Consider the following 21,301-nt stretch of genomic DNA (forward strand, 5'->3'; position numbering starts at 1 on the left):
TCTTTGTGGGTTCTGATTTATGCCCACTGCCCCATGTCCTGTCACTGGGCACCACTGAGAGGTGTCTGGCCCCAGCCTCTTGCCCCCCACACTTTAGCTCTTGCTGAGCATCGATCAGATCCCCTCTCAGGCTGCTCTTCTCCAGGCTCAACAGCTCCAGGTCTCTCAGCCTTTCCTCCTCACAGAGATGCTCCAGGCCCCTCAGTGTCTTTATAGCCTCCACTGGGCTCTCTCCAGTAGTTCTCTGTCTCTATTGAAATGGGGAGCCCAGAACTGGACTCCGTTCTCCAGCTATGTGGCCTCACTAGGGCAGAGTAGAGGGGCAGGAGAACCTCCCTCAACCTGCTGGCCACACGCTTCTCCATGCACCCCAGGACCCCATTGCCCTTCTTGGCCACGAGGGCACATTGCTATCTTATGGGCAACTTGATGTCCACAGCCATGGTCATCTCCTCACTGGCATGCCTCTCTGCTTTCTTACAAGGCAGGGGAATGATGCTGAGCAGCCTCCTGCCCTCAGCAGGAGATGGGAACTGCTATTACATCCTGACAGCAGACTGCACCTACGGCAGCAAGTACTTCCAAGCTGGCAACATGTGCTTCTGCAGCGAGAGGAGCTACCTGCGCAACTTCTCCAGCGAGGGGCCCCCGGCCTGCTTCCTGAGGGTGGTCATGCTGGAAGACAGCTCCACTGTCACCATCAACGTGGAGCTCCTGCAGCCGGTGCGCGAGGACATGGCTGCCTTCCTGCTGGCCATCGGCAGCCACACTGAGCGCCTCAACTACTTCCTGGAGAGGCTGAGCCTGGAAGCAGCACTGCGGGCAGTGCCGGGTCAGAAAGTGATGGTGGAGGTAGAGCGGCAGCACCTGCCCGGTGTCATCCGCTACGTCGGCAGTGTCTGTGGGAGCAGCTCCGCCGTGCTGGCGCCGTGCTTCTTTGGGGTGGAGCTGCAGGTGAAGTTTGGCCACTTGGCTTGGGAGAAGTCAATGGTGAGAGTAGGAAGGTTCTGCAGAGGGATCTGGCCAGGCTGGATCAATGGGACAAGGTCAGTGGGATGAGGTGGGACAAGGCCAAGTGAGGGACCGTGCGCTTGGGTCACAACAACCCTGTGAAGGCTCCGGGATTAGGGCAGAGAGGCTGGAAACTGCCTGGTGGGACAGGCCTTGGGGGTGCTGGTTGACAGCAGCTGGAGATGAGCCAGAGCGTGTCCAGGTGGCTTGGATCAGCAAGCAATGTGGCCAACAGGACTAGGGCAGGAATTGTCCACCTGGACTGGGCACTGGTGAGGCCACACATTGAATCTTTGGTTCAGTTTTGGGGCCCTCATTCCAAGAAGGACATTGAGATACTGGAGGAGATCCAGACAAGGGCAACAAAGCTGAGGAAGGGTCAGGAGAACAGGTCTGGTGAGGAGTGGCTGAGGAACTGAGGGTGTTGAGCCTGGAGAAAAAGAGGCTGAGTGGAGACCTGGCTCTCTACAACTCCCTGAAAGGAGGTTGGGGCCAGGTCGGGGTTGGTCTCTTCTCCCATGGAACAAGTGATAGGACAAGAGGAAATGATCTCAAGTTGCACCAGGGTGGGTTTAGCTTGGACATGAGGAACAGTTTTTTCCTGGAAAGGTTTAGAAGGCCTGGCCACGGCTGCCCAGGGCAGGGGAGGAATCTCTATCCCTGGAGGGCTTTGAAAGCTGTGTAGATGTGCTTTTGAGGGACATGGTTTAGTGGCAGTGCTGGAAGTGTTGGGTTGGTGGTTGGACTCAAAGGTTTCTTCCAACCAAATTGATGCTATGAAAGTAAGTTGCCTGTTTTCCCTTAATTCCTGTGTCTATAAAGTACCTCCTTTGGTGTTTTTTTTCAGGGTGAGGGTGAAAACAGAGGACGTAGCGATGGATCCTACCATGGCACCGAGTATTTCAAGTGCAAGAGGAACTGTGGGGTTTTCCTACCCTTCAGCAGAATCCAGTTTAGTCCTGTAGTAGATGATGACTACATGAAACAGAAACCAAAGCTGGACACAGAGGAGGAGGTTCCTGTGAAAGTGGGAGATGCAGTTAGCTTCTATGTGGACGAGGTCCTCACCAAAGGAGTAGCCATGGCGGTTTACAAGGAGGGAACCCAATGGTTCGTTACAGTCTGCCCGGTAAGAGCAGCCCTGGGGTTTGGGGGGGATTTCAAACCAAACTGTCTTGTGTGGGACATCAAAGAGACCAAAACTTGCCAGACCTTGAAATACCAGTTGATACTCCAGGGCTTATCCTGTGTCTCATAGATGGAGCTGATAGATCTTCCTCCCCTTTCAGGAAGAAGAAGGAACAACGGACATCTTCAGGGAAATCCCCATGGATTCCATCGTGAAGGAAAGCTTGCAAAGTAGGTTTGTCATCAGACATCTCTTGGAGGTTTCACTTTTGTTTCTTCTCTGCAGGGTTATTACAAAGCTGAAAGTCCCACAAAAGCTTCAGCTAGTCCCAGCTTAGTTGATCAGGAGGCAGAGAAGGTCCATGTCTCACCTTCTAGACAAAACTCTTTGTATTAGGCAACTAAAGCTGAGTCTGCCCAGTCATGAGGCAGAAGAAGAAGGAGTCTCATTGAAGGGCAGAGACATTTCCTAGAGGAGAAGGCACCACTAGTTTAGGAGTCTTTAATTTAGCTGGAGAAGGAGCTTCCTCCTGATGCCAAACAAACTTGGAGAGGATGGTTTGAGTCATTGGGCAAGACCGTGGCCTCTTTAGGACAATGGATACTCAACATTTGGTCCACTCCAAGAGAAATTCAAGTTGGGAATAGGCTCCTAGGGAAGGGGTTGAATATCCATTTGTGGAGGTGTTGATGGGAGGCAGAGATGTGATGCTAAGAGCCATGGTTTAGCACCAGCCTTGATAGAGTTAAGAGAATGATTGGACTAGATGATCTTAAGGATCTTTTCCAACCAAAATGAATCTATGATTCTGAGACAAGAAATTAGTGGAACCTCTCTGATGCCTTCAGAAGACACTAATGAGCTTTCAGGACCAGCCTGAAGGGAAAAATTGGGGAACAACTCCCCAATGCTGTCATTTCAGGCGCCCAACATGGCTCTGAGAAGGGTTGGATTACCTCCAGGGTCAATGAGAAGCTGGAGTCGGCAGCCTTGAGCAGGAAATCAAGGAGCAGGATTGTCCTGGTAGACCAGTTTGGTCATATCATTGGGAATTACACCTTGTGTCTCTGGTGCCCAGCTTCCTGCTTGTCCATGTGGTCTATAATTTAAAGTAGAACTGAGGTGAGATCCAAATGTGTTGTGTCATCAGGTCTTGACTTCCTCACCCATCGTTTTGTGTCACCCCCTAGGTTTATTTCCACCACTGGAGTCCAACATGGGCTTGGGACACCCAAACCAATTGAAACGTGAGATAAGCGAGAGCAGTGAGGAGTGTCCAAGTGACAATTCATCCCTGGAGGTCAACTCCATGGTCCAGATCACCTTGGATAAGGGAAATCAGGTGTCGGGAATCATCCGCTGGTTGGGCTACCTGCCCCAGATTAAGCACAAAATGGCAGGAGTGGAACTGGTAAGGAGCAACCTATGGGAGATCATGCATCAGCATGGGCAGGTCTTGGTTGCTCTTCTCATTGAAGACCTTCAGCCTTATCTCACAGCTTGGCCTGGGCCTTGGAGGTGTCAGGGCTGAATTGTGAGGTCTGGAGGTTTTTGAGGAACCTGGGGTTGTTGAACCTGGAGAAGAGGAGGCTGAGGGAAGACCTTCTGCCTCTCTATAGCTCCCTGAAAGGAGGTTGTAGCCACCTGGGGGTTGGTCTCTTCTCCTAAAGAATAAGTGATAAGGCAAGAGGAAATGGCTTCAGGTTGCACCAGGGTGGGTTTAGGTTGGACATGACAAACAATTTCTTCATGGAAACGGTTGTGAAGGCCTGGCCCAGGCTGCCCAGGGCAGCCCAGTCCCCATCTCTGGAAGCATTTAAACACCATGGAGATGTGGTGCTGAGGGACACAGTTTGGTGCTGGACTTGGCAATGTTTGGTTAATGGTTTGACTCAATGATCTTGAAGGTCTTTTCCAACCTAAACAGTTCTGTTTGATTCCATGAGGGTTGGTCAGTCTCTTCTAGAATGACGTTGTTGGCACTGGAGGTGGAACAATCATCAGTAGGTTCAAAACACAACCAGAATAAGTGAAACAGGTCCAGTGAAACAGGACCAAGCCTCTACACTGCTCTTCAGATATGAAATGGCCCTGTTGGAGACGACACCTCGCTCAGGGAAAGCCTCTGATGTTATTCCTTGATGCTCTTTGCCCAGGATGAAGATAAGGGGGTGACTGATGGTGAGTGGCTGGGCCAATACTACTTCCACTGTGCTCCGAAGCGTGGCCTCTTCGTGAAGCTCCAGTCCTGCCAGCCTGACGTCCGCTTCCAGTGGCCACGGGACAGCCAGCTGAGCCTGGTGGATTATGGTGAGTTCTCTGAGGAGATGGGGCCAAGGTGAGCATGGGAATGCTGTCATGGAACCAAAAAGGTTGGAAAATATTCCCAAGATCATTGAGTCCAACCTTTAACCCAGCACTGCCAGGTCACCACCAAACCATGGCCCTCGGCACCACATCACCACAGCTTCCAAAGCCCTCCAGGGATGTGGAGACTCCACCACTGCCCTGTGCAGCCTGGGCCGGGCCTTCACAACCATTTCCATGAAGAAATCGTTCCTTATGTCCTACCTAAACCCACCCTGCTGCAACTTGAGTCCATTCCCTCTTGTCCTGTCACTTGTTCCTTGGAAGAAGAGACCACCCCACCTGGCTCCAACCTCCTTTCAGGGAGTTGTAGAGAGCCAGAAGGTCTCCCCTCAGCCTCCTTTTCTCCAGGCTGAGCAACCCCAGTTCCTCATCTGCTTCTTACCAGACCTGTTCTCTAGACCCTTCACCAGTTTCATTGCTCTTCTCTGGACCTGCTCCAGTATCTCAATGTCCTTGTTGGAATGAGGGCCCAAAAAGCGATTCCAGGATTTGACGTGTGGCCTCACCACTGCCCAATCCAGGTGGACAATCCGAGCCCTAATCCTGCTGGCCATGTTATTGCTGATCCAAGCCAGGCTGCTGGTGGCCTTCTTGGCCTCCTGTGCATGCTCTGGCTCATCTCCAGTGCTGTCAACCAGCACCCCCAAGGTCTGTCCCACCAGGCAGTTTCCAGTCACTCTGCTCCAAGCCTGGAGCCTTCATAGTGTTGTTGTGACCCAAGTGCACTTGGCCTTGTTGAACCTCATCCCATTGGCCATGGCCTATTGATCCAGCCTGAAAGAAAAGATGGTTAGGTTTGGTCTCCATTTTCATTACATGAAGTATTAGAGACAAGTCTTCATTCCAGCATGGTTGGGTCTTGGCAGCAGCAGGTGGTGACCTCTGAGCAGATTTTTGGGGCATCAGGGAAGGGCAAAGTTGGGAAGCTAAAAGGATTTGCTTCTGTTTCTTCTCTTGCAGGAGGCCAAGAGGTTCTTCCCCAGGCTCCAGACACTTTTCCTCCTCTGAGGAACGAGGCAGCAGTGCGTGTCCTGCGAGGGCGGATGAAGGGGATCCAAGGCCACTGTAATTCCTGCTACATGGATGCAGCTCTCTTCAGGTAAGGACCTGCTTGGGTGGTGCCTTTTCCAATTCGTAAAAGCCCTCATGAAGAGACCAGCGTTCCCCTGGACCTCCAGACTGGCTGGAAGCCTACCCAGTGTAGAGCAGTGGAGATGCAGCCTCAACACTTGCTGCTTTTTGATCTCCTTCCTAATATGGTTGAGGTTCTGAAGCCCTGAAATAGTCCTCATGAGTACCTAAGGTACCCATGTGTCTGTCATGCAGGGTGCTGAGAGATGGTAGTCCTCTGCACTTGGACCATGATCACTCTGTCAGTGGAGGTAATGGCTGGAAACGTTTCACAGAAAGCACCCAGGAGGTCCCAGCTTCACTCTGCAGCACTTACTTGGAGAGGAGAAGACTCTGGTGCCTCCTCCATGAGCAGTTTTGGCTGCAAAGTACAAGATTTGGTTCTCTCTGAGCTGTCCCCTTGCTTACCACCAATGTTGGTTGGACCAGACCTGGTTGCTTTCACTGTGGAGACACCTTGCCACTCTCCTCCCTCTTTAACTGCGTGCGTGGACTGTTTGAAGCAGAAGCCACCAAATGTCACCAGGCACAAATGTTTGATTCTAACTTGCTGCAAATCCATCAGGCTTATGCCCATCCTGCTCTTTCACAGCCTCTTCTCCTGTACGTCTGTGGTGGACTCCATGCTCTTCAAGCCCTTCCCACTGTGTGACCGCAATGTGCAGAGCATCCTGCGGGATGAGATTGTCACCCCGCTCCGGAAGTGAGTATGGACCACAGGAGCTGGTGCTGCTCTTGAGTGAGAGCTAGGGGACAGGAACCTCATGAAGTTCAAAAAGGGCAAGTGTAGGGTCCTGCAGCTGGTGACGAATAGCCCTCTGCACCAGTACGGGTGAGGGGTGGCCTGCTGGAAAGCAGCTCTGTGGGGAACGACCTGGGAGTCCTGGCTCATGGTGAACTTGTCCACCAGCAATGTGCCTTAGTGGCCAAGAAGGCCAGTAGTAAGGGGTGCATTAAGTGTGGCCAGCAGGTGGAGGGAGGTTCTCCTGCCTGTTGTACTCTGTCCTAGTGAGGCCACATCTGCCCTCAAGGATCCAGTTCTGGGCTTCCCAGTTCAAGAAACAGGGAACTACTGGAGAGAGTCCAGTGGAGGCCCTGAAGCTGCTGAGGGGCCTGGAGCATCTCTGTGAGGAGGAAAGGCTGAGAGCCCTGGGGCTGTTGAGCCTGCAGAAGGGCAGCCTGAGAGGAGATCTTCTCAGCAAGAGCTAAAGGGTGGAGAGGTCATCTGCAGCTGCTTCCTCCTAGGACTGGCTTTGTCCATGCTGGCAGCATGATGCACCTCAGGGAGCAGCTGACAGAGAAGGGACAATGCTCCAGCTTCACCAACGCTGAGAAAGGTAAGGTGCTTTGTGGAGTCTTCCTCAAGCTGCTGCTTCACTTTGGGTCGCTTCATCCAAGCACTTCACTGACACATTTTCCATCATCCCAGCTTATGAAACTCTACTCTTAGCTGGAATTTGTCCCAAAGTCTGATGGAAAGCTGGGAACTGGGGGGGCTTTACCTGGTGGCAGCTGTCACTGGGAGGGGATTTGCAGTTTCTTAAGGTTCAAATTCCTCTGAGTTTTCATTTTTGATGTTGGCTGTAAATGTCCAGTGAGGTCTCTGAGATAGTGCTGGGATTGTAATGGTGACACCAAACTGGGAGGAGTGGCTGACACTCCACCAGGCTGTGCTGCCATTCAACCAGTCCTGGGCAGGATGAAGAGGTGGGGAAGGGGAACTTCATGGAGTTCAACAAGGGCAAGTGTAGAGTCCTGCAGCTGGGGAGGAACAACTCCAGTACAGGTCAGGGGGTGCAGCTCTGCACAGAAGGACCTGGGAGTGCTGGTGGACAGCAAGTTCACCGTAAGCCAGCAATGTGCCCTTGTGGCCAAGAAGGCAAATCATGTCCTGGGATGTGTGAAGAGGAGTGTGGCCAGCAGGTGGAGGGAGGTTCTCTTCCCTCTCTGCCCTGGTGAGGCCACATCTGGAGTTCTGGGTCCAGTTCTGGGCTCCCCAGTTCAAGAGGGACAGGGAACTACTGCAGTCCAGTGGAGACTATGAAGCTGCTGAGGGCCCTGGAACATCTCTGTGAGAAGGAAAGGCTGAGAGCCTTGGAGCTGTTGAGCCTGGAGAAGAGCAGCCTGAGAGGGGATCTGATCAATGCTTCGCAAGAGCTAAAGGGTAGGGGGAAAGAGGCTGGGGCCAGACTCTTCCCAGTGGTGCCCAGTGACAGGACAAGGGGCACCAGGCACAAACTGGAAGCCTGGAGGTTCCATCAGGAGAAACCTCTTGGCTTGGAGGCTTCAGAGACCTGGAACAGGTTGTCCAGAGAGGTTGTGGAGTCTCCTCTGGAGACCTTCCAAACCCACCTGGACATTCTGATCTTGGGCACCCTGCTTTAGCAGAGGGGTTGGACTGGATGGTCTCCAGAGGTCCCTTCTAATCTCACCATGCTGGGATTCTGTAAGAGTTCACTCTCTGAGGGCACTGCTGTGGTATGACTCCCTCCTGATGGTGTGTGACCTGTGCTTTTCTCTCTCACCATTCCAGATCCTGAGGAGTTCCTCACTCTCATAATGCACCAGCTCCTAGGAATAGAACCACTCTTGAGACTCCAGTAAGTTCCCACCTCAAAGCGTCCCAGTTTACCTCGTTGGTCACTCACCTCACGAACACTGTGTGTGACTTGGACCTTCTCATACAGGCTTTGGAGCCACAGCTCCTCCCTGCTGTCCATGTGATCTTGCTTGTTGTCATCTTCTCCCAAGTGACACCTTCAGGACACTTCTAAGCTCTCCCTGAAGGTGATAAAATGGTGATAAATACCTTGTCTCGTCTTCAGGGAGAGCTAGAAATGGTTTGAGAAACGTAGTGTCCCAACTTCAGTGTGGAGCCAGCAGAATCTGACAGCCTTTAGATGCTTTTGGGTGGTGTCCAGACATTCAAGCTGGCTCAGATCCTGCAGCCTCTCAACCAGACCATGGATGCAGTCCCAGTTTTTTACAACTCTACAAAGAAGATGAGAGGCTGAAGGCAGCCAAAAATAACCTCACTGTTGAGGAGCATAGAAGGGGATTGTTGGGTTTCTGTGGGTCTTTGCTGGGACATCAGCCAAGCTGGTAGATTGTGGAGTGCTCCAAAAGCCTCCAGCACAAAGAGGGCTCTGTCCTTCAGCTCCCCTGCAGAGGGTCAGCTGAAGGAAATCCTTTCTTTGCAGGGTTATGGGAGGTCTTCTGCACACAGCTCACCTCCTGAATGCAGCCAGTTCTGCTTGGTGGTCTTTGTGGCTGCAGTTATGAGTAGATCTTCCAGCTGAGGAGGAGTTTGCTCCAAAAACATTGAGGTGGCCTTCAAAATTTACATCAACAAGGAGAAATTTGAGTTTTGCTTGAGGGATAAAACGAGACTGAAGCTGCAGCTTGTGTCCTTATGGCATATAGTTAGTAGTTCTGGGTGGAAAAAGTGCTTTGTGTTCCACCAAGCAGCCCTTGATGCCTTGGGCCCAGAAGCTTCGTGCAGGACAAACCCAGTACGTCCTCTGGGAACTGAGATGTTTGTTCCACCCCATAAACAAGCCCCATGACCCAACTCCTTGCAGGTCAGGAGGCCAGGAGCAGGACTGTTACTGTTACCAGATCTTTATGGACAAACAGGAGGATCTGGTGGTGCCTGATGTGCAGCAGTTAGTGGAACGTTCCTTCCTATCCTCTGAGCTGAAGCTAGTGGAGGTGAGCCCAGCTACCACCTTCCTGCTTTCTGCTGCCTCTTTCTTGCTTCCTCCAACGTTCCTCTTCCTGCCAGTGAGGTGGTGGTGGGTCTACTCTTACATCCAACCCTGCTAATCATTAGACTCAGAGAATCATAGACTTGTTTGGGTTGGAAAAGACCTTTAAGGTCATCAAGTTCAACCATCAACCCAAGAGCACATTAGGATGCAACCACAAGAGAGAGGTCATGAAGAATCTGCGGGGGACTGAGATGAGGGCTTTGCTTTTCCTGTTGCCATTTTATCTTGGGAATGACCAGAGCAGAAGGTCTTTAGTCCCATGGAGACAGAAGAGTCTCTGGAGGTTGTCTCTTCTGGCAGGATGACTTGTTTAGCTTTCTTTTCCCAGATCCCATCTTGCTTCATTATCCAGATGCCACGTTTTGGGAAGGAGTACAAGATGTTCAGTAAAATCATTCCTTCCCTGGAGCTGGACATAACAGATCTGCTGCTTGACAGTAAGTTCTTGGGCTGTGGTAAAGCTCCTGGCTGGGACTGTGAGCCACCAGGTGATGGCTCTCACCTCTCTGAGTTGTGAGCAGGTGTGGGGTGAGATCAGGATGTGGTTCTTCCATGAGCAGGTGTGAGGAGAGATCACAACGTGGTTCTTCTTTGAATGCCAGTCGTGGCACAATGAGTTGGCTTTCAGGTGAGACCTGGAGAAATTCCATCCTCTCAGCCCCTGTCTCCCTGCAGGTCCCAGGGAGTGCTGCGTGTGTGGTGACGTTGCCACCTTGGAGTGTTCAGAGTGTTTCAAGGACAAGATGTTCTCAGCTACAGGCCTGAAGCAGTTCTGCAGCTCCTGTTCCAGACAGGTATTTCCTTTGGCTGCTTCTCAAATCTTGTCTTGCTCAGAGCCCCATCCAACCTGACCTGGAATGGTTTCAGGGATGGGACATCTCCCACCTCTCTGAGCAACCTGGGGCAGTGTTTCACCAACCTCAGTGTACAAAATTGTGTCCTTAGATTTTGTCAGAGTCAGAATCTCAGCATGGTGGGGGTTGGAAGGGACCTCTGGAGGTCATCCAGTCCAACCCTCCTGCTCCAGCAGAGTCACCCACAGCAGGGTGCCCAGGATCACAATGTCCAGGTGGGTTTGAAATCTCTGCAGAGAAGGAGACTCCATAGTCTCTCTGGGCATCCTGCTCCAGGGCTTCAGCACCCTCAAAGGAAAGAATTTTCTCCTGATGGAACCTCTTGGGTTCCAGTCCATGATCACTGCACCTTGTCCTGTCACTGGGCACCACTGGGAAGAGTCTGGCCCCAGCCTCTTTCTCCCCACCTTTTAGCTCTTGCTGAGCATTGAGAAGATCTCCTCTCAGGCTGCTCTTCTCCAGGCTCAACAGCCCCAGGGCTCTCAGCCCTTCCTCCTTACAGAGATGCCCCAGGCCCCTCAGCAGCTTTGCAGCCTCTGCTGGACTCTCTCCAGCAGTTCCCTGTCTCTGGAACTGGGGAGCCCAGAACTGGGCCTGAAACTCAAGCTGTGATCTTACAAGGGCAGAGTAGGGGAGGAGGAGAACATTCCTCCACCTGCTGGCCACACTCTTTATTCACCCTGGGAGACTATTTTCCTTCTTGGCCACAAGGGCACATTGCTGGCTTATGGTGAACTTGTTCCTCACCAGCATTTCCAGGTCCTTCTCCTTGAAGCTGCTCTCCAGCAGGTCACCCCTCCCCTGTACTGGTGCAGGGGCCGTTCCTCACTGACTGCAGGACCCTACACTTGCCCTTACTGAGCTTCAGGAGGTTCTTCTCCCACCAGTCTCCAGCCTGCTCAGGCCTCCTCTCTTTTAGTTTCAAGCCACCACCCCTTGTCCCGTCCCCTCAGGCCCTGTTAGGACACAGCCAGGTTCAATTATGCCCACTCAGTGGTGCCCCCCATCGCCCCCTGCCCAGGTTCACTCCCACCACCGCCGTGCCTCGCACCAGCCGAGCAGGCTGCATGTCCCGGAGGAGTTCCAGCGCGGTGGCAGCCAGCAGGTCCCTCGCGAGAAGCTGGAGCTCTTCGCCGTGCTCTGCATCGAGACCAGCCACTACGTCTCCTTCGTCAAGTACGGCCCCGACAGCCAGCACTGGATGTTCTTTGACAGCATGGCTGACAGGCATGGTGAGAACTTCTCTGGGGGGCTCAGAAGCCTTGGCCATAGCTGGCTGCAGTGTGGTGGGATTGCAATGCACACATGGTCCAGCCACCTTTTCCTTGAAGCCCCCTACACAATTTAGGCTCTGTCTGGACCCTGCTTCCGATGATGACTGTTTAAGTAGACCCTAGAGAAGACTATGGCCATGCCAAGCACATGTGAGTTCCCCCTGGTGCTTTCATCCAGCTGGGACTGGTTGCTCTGTGGGCAAGGACCTTCCCTACTTCATTGGCCTCCAGATCTCAGCTATGTTACTGTTGAGTGATGGTATCACAGAATCCTAGTATGGTGGGGGTTGGAAGGGACCTCTGGAGATCATCCAGTCCAACCCCTGCTAAAGCAGGTTGCCCAAGATCATGATGCCCAGGTGGGTTTGGAAGCTCTCCAGAGACGGAGACGCCACAACTTCTCCAGGCAGCCTGCTCCAGGGCTCTGAGCCCTACAAGCCAAGGGGTTTCTCCTAATGGAACCTCCTGAGTTCCAGTTTGTGCCCATTGCTCCTTGTTCTGTCACTGGGCACTGCTGAGAAGATCCCTTCATAGTCATCTCCTCTCTAAGCTAAACAGCCCCAGGTCTCACTTGAGCTGAAGGTTCTGATCTCTTGGTAACTCACTTGGACTTTTTCTCCTTCTTTCTGGCTTAGGTGATGAAAATGGCTTCAACATTCCCACTGTGACTCTCTGCCCTGAAGTGGCCAAGTACCTGGACTTGCCTCTGGCCGTGCTGGCCCTGGAGCAACCTCGGGACATGGACGGAGTGGCCAAGCGCCTCTTCTGCGACGCCTACATGTACATGTACCAGAGCAAGAAGATGGCCCTGTACAAGTGACACAGCCTGGGGCTGCTGCCACCAAGCAGTGAGACATCAGAAACAGGAGCTTGGATCACCCCCACATCTCATCACTGGTGAAAGCAGCCAAGCTGAGGTGCATCGAGCTTGGTGGTTCTTACCTCCTCCAGCGTCTGCTATCAAGTGGTCCACATCAGCCTGTCTGGATGTGTTCTTGGTCTTCAAGTGTTGCTTTGTACTTCCAGCAGACCTGGACTCTCACTTCTTTCCACTCGACTTCATTCTCATTCCATAACTTCCATCCTCCTTCCTCCCCAGGAAGCTCTGTCCTACCCCAGAGTCCTCCTCAACATCCTTTTTTCCCTGCCAGCTCTTCTCTCCAAAGCCGAGGACCAAAACCTCATCAAAAACTTGTTCATCCTCCTCAAATGTCAAAGAGCACAAGGAGACCACCACCTCATCTCGTTAAGACACCTTCACATGGACTTGTGGAATGAGAAAACCAAGACCTTGTGGTGTGGTTAAGAGGTGGGTCATGGAATAACAGAATTATTTCAGTTGGAAGAGACCTCCAAGATCATCGAGACCAATCATCTTCAACGTAAACCCACCATGGTCAGGACAAGGGTTTGTCTTGTGGTCTTTAGGACCCACATAAAGTTGGATCCTTGAGTTGTCTCCCCTTCTTCAACACTTTCAGGCACCCTCTCTCATTTTTAACCACAAGATGAATTGGGCATCTTGAGCTTCGAAGATGCTTCAAAACCTTTTTTTTTTTTTTTGGTAGGAACAAAACTGGAAGAAAGATGGATCAGAGGAACAGCAGATCACCTCATGGTGCCTCCTCTTGCTTTGCACTATTGCTATGTGATGGGGTGTTTGAACCTCACTTTCAGCACTTCCTGTCCCATTGTTGAAGCCACTTTGGAGACCAAAAACAGAATTCTGAGGGCAAAAATGTTAAAAATGAGCACTTTGGGCTTCTCTGCTGTGGTTTGGGGTCTCTGGGTGGGAACTGGTGAAATTAAATTGTCCAACTGGGGATTCTCTGCCCTTAACCACAGGCAGTCATGGCGTTAGAAAAGTCAATGTGATAAACTGAGTTGCTCACATTCCATATTGCACTGACAGGACACCAAAACTTTGAGGGACACCTCCAGGAGCTCCAAATGCGCAGCTCAAATCTTCTTGCTCCTTTTTTCCCCTCTTGTTTTTGTCACATGCAGCTTTACATCCCACTGGCAGCTTTACATCCCTGAGGGACGTGGTATAGGATTATTGTTGGAGGGTTGTGAGGCACGCTGGCAGCTCAGCAGCTTGATGGTACTATCAGCTTTCTGGTGTGTCCCTTATCTTGGTACGTGGTGGCCACAAAGGACAGCTGGTGTCTGAAACACCCAGACTGTTAAGGTTTGAGAGCACTGCTGTCCAGCTTCCAACTGTCCTTCATGAGCATTTGAGCTTCAACACCAAATTGTCCTCATGGTACAGAAGGTGAACAATGGCCTGGTCAAAGGAGGGGATCCCTCCTCTCTACTCAGTGTTGGGAAGGCCACAGCTGGGGTACTGGTTCCAGTTTTGAGCTCCCCAGTACAAGAGAGGTGAAGAGAGTCCAACAGAGGGCCACGAAAATGGTGAAAGGACTGCTGAGAGCTGGGACTGTTCAACCTGAAGAAGGCTCATGGGGGGACCTCCTGAGTGTCTATATACACCTGAAGGGAGTGTGCAAAGACAACATCCAGGACCTCCTCCGTGGCATCATGACAGGACCAGAAGCTCTGGGCACAATGCAGGTTCCCTCTGACCATCAGGATGGACCTCTTTGCTGTGAGGATGACAGGCAATGGCACAGGTTGCCCAAAGAGCTGGTGAAGTCTCCATCCTTGGAATACTCAAAGTGGTCTTGGGCCAAGTCAAAGCTCAAGTGGTTGCCAAACTTTTCTAGAGGTAGGAGAGATGGTGGCTGATCCAGCAGTGGATCATCCGAAGGTTGGGTTCACTCTGTTCCTGCTTAGGGACTTACTGACTGCTGGCTGGTCCTCCATGGCCATGGAGAGGGTTGGAGGGTGCTGCTGTCTTTCCTTGTCTACCCAAAGTTGTTCTTCTTTGTTCTCTCCTAAGAGCTCAGGACAATGTCCCCTCAGGTATGCCAAGGGTTGGGCTTTCGTATCTCTGGTGCTTCTGCTCTAAAAACGTTCCCCTGAGTAGTAAACTTCCAATGGTCACAATGTGGGGTGTGAAAAACTGCTGCAGGGCTGGTGGCCCTGGGAGTGCTGGTGGACAAGTTCACCATGAGCCAGCAATGTGCCCTTGTGGCCAAGAAAGCAAATGGTGTCTTGGGACAGTGCATGGCGAAGAGTGTGGCCAGCAGGTGGAGGGAGGTTCTCCTCGCTCTCTGTCCTGGTGAGGCCACATCTGGAGTTCTGGGTCCAGGCTCCCCATTTCAAGAGAGACAGGGAACTGCTGGAGAGAGTCCAGTGGAGGCTCCAAGGATGCTGAGGGGCCTGGAGCATCTCTGTGAAGAGGAAGGGCTTAGAGCCCTGGGGCTGTTGAGCCTGGAGAAGAGCAGCCTGAGAGGGGATCTGATCAATGCTCAGCAAGAACTGAAGGGTGGGGGGCAAGAGGCTGGGGCTAGACTCCTACCAGTGGTGCTCAGTGAAAGGATAAGGGGCAGTGGGCACAAACTGGAACCCAGGAGTTTCCACCTGAACATGTGGAGAAGCTTCTTGACTTTGAAGCCAACAGAGCCCTGGAGCAGGCTCCCAGAGAGGTTGTGGAGTTTCCTTCTCTGGAGAGCTTCCAAACCCACCTGGACTCTCAGATCCTGAGGAACCTGCTATGGGTGACTGCTTTAGCAGGGGGTTGGACTGGATCATCTCCCACAGTGCTGGGAGTCTGTTCCTGGGGCTGTTGAGGTGCATCTCACTGGGGCTTTCCCCACTGTTCTCAGTTTTGGAGCTCAGGAGAAAAGATTGACTTTATCCTTCAAACAGGCATTGTCTGGACATAGAGCTACACCAGGATTGCCCCCTGGAATTAGGGCCAGAGAATTGTTTAGCTTGGAAGGGCCTTTAAGGTCATCAAGTCCAACTATTAAGGGTCATCTGATGCCACATGGTGCCTACTGGGGCATGGATCAACTCTGGATTTTTTCATTCCAGTTTGATTCAGGCCTAAACCATCAAGTGAGGGATGTTGCAATTTAAGCTGAAGGCAACAAGGGTTTTGAAGGACCAGGGCAGCCATGGGGTGGGTCAAGACCTTTATTTTGGGGTTGGTTTTGCTTAGGATGAAGCTAATGCTGGGATTGGTTCCTCCATGAACATCAGGTTATGACTGCAGACTCCAGCCTGGAGCTGGTGTCCACACCCTAAGGACTGCATACAAAGTAGAAGGTGATAAAATGAAGCCAGAGGACAGGCAAAGTCCTTCTGCCACAGCTGTTCCACAGGAGCTGAGTAGAGGGTACATGCCAGCTCTTTCCGTCATAGGACCTCATCCTCTGTACTCAAGGTTTGGTCCTGGTCAAGCTCTTGGTCTTAGAGCTTCAGCAGGGCCTACCATCATGGAAAGTGCAGGGTTGGCAGAGCCACCAAGGTGGGCAAGAGCTGCCATAGCAGAAGGCATAGGGTTAGTAGGACCACCAAGGAGGGCAGGAAAGGACCACTGCTTCCAGCAGCTGTGGGGACAGCTGCCTCCCACCTCGTTTGGCCCCATCCCTCCATGCCCAGCTTTGCTACTGGTGCTCCTCCAGTTCTTGCAAGGTCCTCAGATGAGCACCATGCAGCAGCAACATCACAACCATCAATTCCTACTGAATCACTTGGTCTTCAGAAGAACAGGGAGGAAAAGCTGGCTCCAGGCTGGCAGAACATGAGGTGTGGACCTCCTCACTGGCTGGCCTCCTGCAGCTTGGTGAGGAGGTGGTGGAGCCTCTCTGTCATGGCCACCTGGCACAGGAGCAAGAGGGGACAGTGAGTGTCTGCTCCCCACTGCTATGTCCCCCTGCAGCTCCATCGTGGACCCATGTTGGCTTTGCTCAAGCCACCAGGGCCAGGTTCTCAGGTGGGTACTGGTGGTGCCCAGCAAGAGGTGGACGTACTGGGTAGGGTTGAGGGTCATGGAGCCGGCGGTGAGCAGGGTTGAGCAGGCTGAGGGACACCTGAGCATGGGTCCTCACCTCTGGCAGGCTAGGCAGCGGCTCACACAGCTGCAGGGAAGGAGATGGCCATGTCCACGTGAGTTCCACCCACCCCAAAACCCCAGTGAACCATCTTCAGGCTCAACTTTGATGCCACCATGTCCAGGGTGGCATGCAAGTCACTAGGACAAGGGACATCTCAGATGCAAGGGAACACTGAGGTTTAGCCCTTTGGTCCTGATGTTACCCTTGGTCCTTCACCCAGCACAGGGGAGGACAGCAGAAGGCAGAGCTGCCCCTGACCTGACCATCCTTGAAGTATGTGCGATGGAGGGGCTCCACGACGCTGGCCACAACCTTACAGGTCTCACCAAGCTGCCCCAGGACTCGGATCTCCAGCTCTTGCCCCGCTCTGGGTGAAGGCTCCTCCTCCAAGGCCATGAGGTCCATGAAGGGGTGGCCTGCAGGAGTGCCAGGTTAGGGGCCAGCACGTATGAGGGACATCAAAGACAGGGTTACGGAGCAGGTCAACAGCACAGCACTGTGGCAAGGCTCTCCCAACTCACCAGCATCATCATAGAGCCGATAGACAGTCTTGGTCCCTGGGATTGTCATCTTCTCCTCATCTTCTGTGAGCTTCAGGCATGGGGAGCCATTGACCTCCACCAGCTGTAGGAGATGGGCACCTTGGTTTTTGTCACGTGCTGCTGCTGAGCTCTGTCCTCTGTATCCCCCACCCTGCCACATGGTGGGGAAGCCACCAACACAAACCAGCTGAAGAAATTAGTACAAACCTCTCAAGCCAGCCCAAAGTTGGACATCCCACCTCCTCCTGCCTGCAAGCTTCTCCTTACAGTGGTCTCATTGACATTGCTAAGGAGAAGGCAGATGGTGGTGCAACCAACAGGCAATTCACAGATGCCACCTGTTGAGTCCCTTAAGAGATGGGAGGGACCTGGACAGGCCTAAGAGGTGGACCCATGTGAATTTCATGAGGTTCAACAGGACCGAGTGCAAGGCCCCACACCTGGGCTGGGGCAACCTCCAGGACCAGTGCAGACTGGGTGCTGAAGGGCTGGAGAGCAGCCCTGTGGAGAAGGACTTGGAGTTGCTGGTAGGTGAAAAGCTGGATGCGAGTCAGGTGAAGTTGTTTGGAGCTCTGAGCAACCTCAGATGCCCCTGCTGACTGCAGGGGGGGTGGAGCAGATGACTTTTGAAGGTTCTTTCCAACCCAAACCATTTGATGATTTGATGACGTTGCCCTCACAGCACAATCCCTCAGAGCCAGGTCCTCTTTGCTGCACAGCCCCAGCCACCCAAAGCCTGGGAGAAAGCAAGTGGTACCCAAAGCTGAGCAGGACAGAGCTGCTGCCACCACTGACCTTGTAAACGCAGCCCAGCGATGGCTGCAGGGGACACGTCACCAGGTGTGTCCCGACGCCGATCATGTCGATCTCGCTCCCCTGGTGCAGAAGAGAAGATGTAGGCCACCGATGGCCCGGCCCAGCCCTGCCACCAGTGTCATGACCAGAGCCATGCTCATGCTCTGCCTGAAGCTGTCCTACCCACATCCAGCGAAAGCCAAAGTGACTCAGCCCCAGCAGCAGCCACCTCACCTCCTGGATGAACTTCTCCAGGCTCTGCTCACTGATGTCATTGCTGACAGCAATGGGGATGGTCTCAAACCAGGGCACCTGGAAGCTGGTGAGGACTTGGGGTTTGAGGTGGATCCATAACTCCAATCGCAGCACCCTTCTGAGCTGGGAGGGCTCCCACCCCAGCAGGGCAAGGTGCCCAAGGTGGAGAAGCTGGTGATCAGTGGCAACCAGCCCAGGTTTGGTGATGGACTTAAATGGACTTACTGAGCACCACAGGCTCGGAGCACCTGGCGGATCTCCTTGGACTGCTGGGCCAGGTCCCCGCTGTCCAGCCGCACGCCTATGGCCTGGTAGCCCAGCTGGTGCAGGGCCAGTGCCACAGCGCAGAAGTTGGGCAAGCCACTCCTGGCAGGGGTGAGGAGAAGGTTAGTGTCCCTTGCTTGGTGGGACAAGGACCCAGGATGGATCCAACAGCAGGGTCGAGCCCTTTTATCAAGCTACAGTGAAGCACAAAAATGCTACCAGGTGGAAATTTCTCTGCTTCAAGGCCACCAAGCGAGGAGGGATGTGGTCATCCCCTGCACCATGGTGGCAGTGCCAGCATAGCGGTGAGAAGCTGATGTCCTCACCTCCTGACACAGTAGGTGTCCAGCAGCCCCTGGAAGTCTCGTGGGAAGGTGACAGCATAGGACACGAAGGCGGCCAGCTCACCTCGGTTTGTCTTCTCCAGGGGTGTCTGGAGCAGCTCACACACCTGCTGCAGCCATGACTCAGCCAAGCTTGGGAGGTCTACTGCTTCCCCTCCTGCCAACGGCACCAGCTCCTGCGGGGGAGGACACAGACTTTGTGTACCAGTGGCACCCTCCCTGGCACCTCGTCCCCTGCCCCATGGTGACACTCACCCGGGGCTGCACCTCCTCCATCGCAGTGAAGGACATGATGAAGGAATGGGCGATGGTGCCACGCACCGGGATGCCATACAGCTTCCCTGCCAGCACGTTGCTGGTGCAGTCAAAGCCTGCGAGAGGGGACGGAGGGGACACATCAGTGATGGGGTGGCCATGGTGCCATGGGACACTGTGGGCCACCACTCACCCCCGATGTAGGAGTACTTGGAGGCCGAGAGGGCACCATCCGGCCCCTGGGCCCGACGGAGCCCCATCTCCATCAGCTTCACATCTGGACCAGCAAGGAGTCGGAAGCGGGAGGCGTTGGTGGCCACCAGGCTGGGGAGGAGGAAGGGATGGGTCACACCAACCACAGTCACACCAGCACGCAGCCAAGGATGGAAGGAGCTCCAGGATCCTCAACTCAGTAGCTTCGTGCGAATGTGGAAGGGACCACCAGGGGACTCCAGTGGACCACAGCAGGACGTGTCCTACCTGGCATAGTTGATCAGGCACAGCAAAGTGGTCTCCAGCAGCTGCACCACCAGCAGTGGCCCCTTCACCTGTAGGAATGGGACCTGCAGGGGACAATTAGAAGGTGATGTCCCCATCCTCCTCAGGCCCATCAGAGCTGATGGCCCCATAACTCTGCCAAAGCAGGGGAAGGGACCAAGCATGTCCCACCCTGGCAAAGACGACGGAGCCCTCAGGCACAGCAGAGACGGTCACCTCTGAGGTGTCCAGGGTGGCCAGGTAGTCGAAGAAGGCCTCCTCAGTGGTGCTGGGCAGGACAGAGCGCAGGTAGGCAATGTCTGTGGGGGCAGAGCTCAGTGGTTACCAAAGCTGGTGCCTCCCCAAGCCAGCCTCTTGTGCTGGGAGTGGGTGACATCTTGGGGCCAGGGGACACCTCCCAGCACCCACCAACACTGAGATGTAAGGGGTGCCAGGGTCCACCAAGGTTCCTCTGAGGGACAGTCCATGGGAGCATTGTCCTCCTGAAGGGGGTCCCAGTACCCCTGAGTTTCTCTAAGGGCTGGCCACATCCACCCCCTCCTGTGTCCCAGATTCTTTTGAGATGTTCCTATCCCCCTGAGGACTGTCCATGGCCCCTGCAGGTTATCCTGAAGGGTCCTCCTGTGCCCTAGCTCCCTCTGAGACATGTCCCTGGCCCACTTAAGTCCCCCTGAGGGGTTCCCCTGTTCCCCAGATCCTTCTGAGATGTCCATGTCCCCTGCAGGTCCCACTGGAGGGTCAGCCTGAGGGCTGTCTCTGTCCCCTGAAGGACCACAAGAGGCCTTCCCTGTCTTCAGGTGCCCCTTGAAGGACTCCAAAGGTCCCACTTTGTTCTGAGGATCCCCCTTGTGCTCCAAGTTCCCCCCAGAGGCTCTCTTGGGGTCCCCCTTGTCCCCAGGTGCCCCCTAAGTCTCCTGGGGTTTACCCCTCACCCAGGTCTCCCCTGAAGGGCCCCAGGGGATGACCCTCGGTGCCAAGTCCTCCTTCAAACATGCTGTCGGTTCCTCGCTGGCTCCAAGTCCCACTTTGAAAAGCCATTTCCAGGTTTCCCTCTCTCCTTCACATTTCCCCTGCAGGACTCCCAGGCTGTCCCCTGCTCCCCAAGTCCCCCTCAAAGGACCCCCAGCTGTTCCCCTTGCCCCAGGTCCTCCTTGAAAAGGCCACCGGGGTGCCCTCAAGTCCCCTTTGAAGAAGCCCTGGGCGTCTCCTTTATCCCCAGCCCCCCCCTTGAAGGACCCTTGGGGGTCCCACCCCTGCCCCTCACCGGCAGCCGAGAAGCGGAAGGCGCGGAGGCCGCGCAGCCCCTGGGCCAGGCCGGCGCCCAGCGCGAAGGCGCCGCCGAAGGGCCCGCGGCGGAAGAAGAGCTCGGCCGAGGCGGGCAGGCGGGCCCGGCCGCTGCGCCAGTGCCCGCAGGCCATGGAGAGCTGGTACAGGTCAGTCAGCGCCGCCATCCGCACAGCCGGCACCCCGCGGCACACACAGCGGCGGGTCAGCGGGACGGGGGCACATGGAGGGGGAAGGCGGGACCGAGGGAGGGGCAGGAGGGACGGGGAGGGACAGCGGGCACCCGGGAAAGGGGAGACGGGGAGGGACAGCGGGCATCCGGGAAAAGGGAGACGGGGAGGGACAGCGGGCACCCGGGAAAAGGGAGACGGGGAGGGACAGCGGGCACCCGGGAAAGGGGAGACGGGGAGGGACAGCGGGCACCCGGGAAAGGGGAGGGACAGCGGGCACCCGGGAAAGGGGAGACGGGGAGGGACAGCGGGCACCCGGGAAAAGGGAGACGGGGAGGGACAGCGGGCACCCGGGAAAGGGGAGGGACAGCGGGCACCCGGGAAAGGG

At 54.3% G+C, this 21,301-nt stretch overlaps 2 protein-coding genes across 2 annotated transcripts; one reads left to right on the forward strand and one right to left on the reverse strand.

The window, feature by feature from the left end:
* Nucleotides 1-495: 495 nt before the first annotated feature.
* Nucleotides 496-12,359, forward strand: LOC128970413 (ubiquitin carboxyl-terminal hydrolase CYLD-like). Its single transcript, XM_054385588.1, has 14 exons — nt 496-954; nt 1,859-2,140; nt 2,301-2,370; nt 3,331-3,551; nt 4,297-4,450; nt 5,471-5,609; nt 6,234-6,344; nt 6,887-6,978; nt 8,175-8,241; nt 9,223-9,352; nt 9,740-9,848; nt 10,087-10,205; nt 11,287-11,497; nt 12,175-12,359. Exons 1-14 carry the CDS (start codon nt 496-498, stop codon nt 12,357-12,359), a joined length of 2,349 nt encoding a protein of 782 aa, XP_054241563.1.
* Nucleotides 12,360-16,210: 3,851 nt separating this feature from the next.
* NAPRT (nicotinate phosphoribosyltransferase) lies at nt 16,211-20,910 on the reverse strand. The gene is made up of 13 exons (XM_054385390.1): nt 20,724-20,910; nt 19,631-19,758; nt 19,442-19,524; nt 19,155-19,285; nt 18,962-19,077; nt 18,689-18,882; nt 18,324-18,464; nt 18,078-18,162; nt 17,844-17,924; nt 17,028-17,130; nt 16,765-16,922; nt 16,423-16,530; nt 16,211-16,270 (listed from the first exon to the last, which is right to left on the reverse strand). Exons 1-13 carry the CDS (start codon nt 20,908-20,910, stop codon nt 16,211-16,213), a joined length of 1,575 nt encoding a protein of 524 aa, XP_054241365.1.
* Nucleotides 20,911-21,301: the final 391 nt, after the last annotated feature.

Source organism: Indicator indicator, chromosome 12 (genome assembly GCF_027791375.1).
Source record: "Indicator indicator isolate 239-I01 chromosome 12, UM_Iind_1.1, whole genome shotgun sequence".
NCBI classification, from domain to species: Eukaryota; Metazoa; Chordata; class Aves; order Piciformes; family Indicatoridae; genus Indicator; species Indicator indicator.